At 42.2% G+C, this 3,376-nt stretch overlaps 1 protein-coding gene across 2 annotated transcripts in view; it reads right to left on the bottom strand.

The window, feature by feature from the left end:
• Positions 1–3,376, bottom strand: part of ACSM1 (acyl-CoA synthetase medium chain family member 1) — a 51,945-nt gene that overhangs the window by 5,856 nt on the left and 42,713 nt on the right. For both annotated transcript variants that reach the window (XM_006153295.2, XM_014589668.2), the window contains exons 11-12: positions 1,875–2,002; positions 262–361 (exon numbers count right to left, since the gene is read on the bottom strand). In XM_006153295.2, coding sequence (XP_006153357.1) covers positions 262–361; positions 1,875–2,002 — 228 coding nt within the window. The remainder of the gene's footprint in view (positions 1–261; positions 362–1,874; positions 2,003–3,376) is intronic.

Genomic DNA, 3,376 nt, shown 5'->3' with positions numbered 1-3,376 from the left:
AGAGTGTGTATTTGGGTTTTGTGAGAGTTAAATGATTCGGCACATAGAAAGGGTTTGCTACGTATTAGCTGTCATCACTATCCAGGATCTTTTTCAGTCATGGATGAGGTCACAGTGCCACCCTGTGACCGTATCACGTAAGTGTACACGTACTAACTCCACCCTTGACTAGGTACAAGGCACGGCCTGGAGATCTCCCCATCCCCACCCCACCTGCTTTTCAAGTGCCACCTCCAGACACAGTGATGATGGTGTCCTCACCTCTCCTCGAGTTGAGTCCGGGCTGCTCACCACGGCTGACTCTGCCACCGCTGGGTGTTCTGCCAAGGCATTCTCCACCTCTGCCGGCCCAATGCGGTACCTGGAGGACAAAGAACATCCATTGTTCTGATAGATGCCAAAGCTGGGGTGCACTTCTTTCTCAAGCCTTGTCAGAGACCCATGACCTTTCTGTGTCATGGGCCCAAAATGTGAAGTTTGGCCATTCTATGCTGAGAAATACAAGGCTCAGATGTCCCCCAGGCCTCATCGCCTCATTGCCTCTTACGGGAGAGGAGAGAGGATGCTCCTTCCTCCCAGAGCTCTGGGAACTCAGTCTGAGCAGCTGACCCCGGCAGGTAATCTCTGGGGAACCTCAAACTTTGTCTTAAATATTTATGCAAAGTCTGCCTCTATTCTCCCATTATATTACATGCTTTGTTTTATTTTATTTTGTCTTTTGTTGTATATACTATATAAAGGTATTCAGTCTGATGCTTTGATAAACATATAGGTAATGAAATGGTTACTACAATCAAGGAAATAATTATATCTATCTTATCACGTGTGTCTGTTAAGAGCACTTAAATTTACTCTCTTAGCACGTCTAGTAAAAAAATAGTATATATATGTAATAGTATATATATATAGAGAGAGAGAGATGTACATAATATATACATATTTTTCAATAAGTTTTCTAAATTAAAAAAATAAATAAACTCAATTTCCAAACCAGCAGAGAGTGTAATGTTTATATTGCTGGACTCGTAGTCGACTGCAGTTTGAGTCCCAGATCCAGTGGTTTAAAAAACTCATGCCAGGCACATGTACATGTGCACTCAAGATCTTGAGAGAAGAATGGAGGAGAAGATATTGTGGCATGGCCATCCCTCCTGTGGAAGATTTCTTACCTTCTTTCTTTCTGTCTCTCTCTGTCTCTTCAGTGAGCATACACGCCCTATAGCAAAAATATCTTAAAACATCCAAGATTGTTACTCTGATATAATGTGTCTTTCTTTCTTTTTCTTTTTACCATGTAGAAGTTAGGGATGGGGGCTCAGAACCCTTGGTTCAAATCTAGATTCCACCCTGCACTATCTTTGAGACTTTAGGCAAATTTCTTCACGGGTCAGCAACCTAGTTTCCTCATCAGTATAAAAGGGATAACAATCATGTTTTGTTTCTTGTATTGAGAAGTGGGTTCTATAAAGCACTCTGAGAGAGTTTCAGGCAGTAAGAACCCCATTGGGATAGTCACCTTTTATAATGCTTCTATTTGACACCTCGTGCCACATTGAAGCACAAACATGAAATGAGCACCTCAAAATCGTGAGGAACAAAACAAAGTTTTCTATCTTCAAGCCACCCTCACTATCTTTAAATTCCATATCTTATTTTGGTTGCCCTTCCAGACCTTCTCCAATTTCATTCTTATTGATTCTCTGGATGTAGGGCTTGGGGAAGCTCCCAGACACTTGGGACCAAGGCACAACAGACATGGCTCTGCTCAGAATTAGGCTGAGGCTCCATTGCCTGTGCATGGAGAAGTGTCTTGGCAGGTAAGAGCCCATGAGGCACACGAGGGTGACAGCAACCGCCCAGCCAGCCACACCTACCCAGAGGCATTGATCACGTCATCGCTTCTGCCCAAGAACCAGAAGTAGCCATCTGAATCGACAGTCGCTCGGTCCCCTGTGTTATAAAAGTCCCCACATTCCACTTCAGCTGTCTTCTCTGGGTTATTCTGCAAGGCGAACAGAGACACTCTCTTGAAGGCAATGTGTTGAGAGATAATGAGCCGAAATCTTGGGTCTGAATCTTGCCTCTGACTTTTCTGGTACCTGGGCAAGTTTAGGAATCTTCTTGAGAATGTTCTTGTAATATGTGAGCACTCAGTGCATGGTACTGCTCCATTTGTGAACATCATTAAGCTGACTTTAATGACAATTTTTTAAAATTTATGATTAAAAAGTGTGTGTGCACACATGTAAGGAAGAGAAATAGAGAAAGAGAAAGACAGAGAAGAGAGAGACCCTGTCAAGAGATTATATCATAATTCCATTCCCCAGCACTCCAGCTCATTGGGATCTTGGCCACATACTGAGTATATTTTCAGGCAACTTGAGAGATCTGAACCCCTGGTTGGCCATGTGGCTTCCAGCACTGCAGTTCAGGCAGCTACCAGCAGCACCAACATGCTAGGTCTTAATGACTAACTTTAAAAGCAAAAGCTCACTTTAGGCATTCCACTAGAATACAATTTCAATTAGGGTGTGAGCCCTGTTATTTTATTCACTGCTTTAAGGTCAGAATTTGCACAGTGCAAGCACAGATAAACATTTGATGACTGGGGTCAGCAGAGAGCATAGCACTTGTATCACTGGACTCCCATATGGCCAACCATGGTTTGAGCCCCAGACCCAATGGCTTGAAAATCACACCAGCAGTATGTGAGTGCATGTCCAAGATCTTAGGGGGAGAATGGAGAAGAGATTGCGGCATAGCCATCCCCCGCAAGGGAATGATTTCTCACTTTCCCTCTCACTGTTTCTGTCTCTCTCTCCAGTGAGCATACATGCCCTATGGCAAAAACCTCTTTAGAAAACCATATTTGATGATATTCTTCCCAAAATACCATTTCATTTGATCTTTAGAGAAAGCCCATGAGGCTTATACTATTTTAAGAGCTATCAAAACAAAATTTAGCTAAAATAAAAGAAAAATATTTATTATAGCTTTAGTTACAACTGATTTTTTGTTATGAAAATGATACTATTTTCCACTTTGTGATAAATTTTTGTTTAAAAAAAAGGCGTTTTAGGCCCAGCGATGAGGTGTGCATTTCTTGCTCGGACACAGTGTTCTACTGGCTTGGAACACATGGGAGGCCCATGTGCAATTTCTAGTTCAACCTAAGGCTGGGTATGCTGGCTATGACTGTAATCCTAGCAAATCCAGGAGGCTGAGGCATGACGATTACAATAAACAGACTTTCTTTCTTTCTTTCTTTCTTTCTTTCTTTCTTTCTTTCTTTCTTTCTTCCTTCCTTCCTTCCTTCCTTCCTTCCTTCCTTCCTTCCTTCCTTCCTTTCTTTCTTTCTTTCTTTCTTTCTTTCTTT

The sequence above is a fragment of the Tupaia chinensis genome, unplaced genomic scaffold, assembly GCF_000334495.1.
Source record: "Tupaia chinensis unplaced genomic scaffold, TupChi_1.0 Scaffold000367_1, whole genome shotgun sequence".
In the NCBI taxonomy this organism is placed as follows: domain Eukaryota; kingdom Metazoa; phylum Chordata; class Mammalia; order Scandentia; family Tupaiidae; genus Tupaia; species Tupaia belangeri.
The sequence above is the reverse complement of the archived record's forward strand: the minus strand, read 5'-3'. Positions and strand labels throughout refer to the sequence as shown.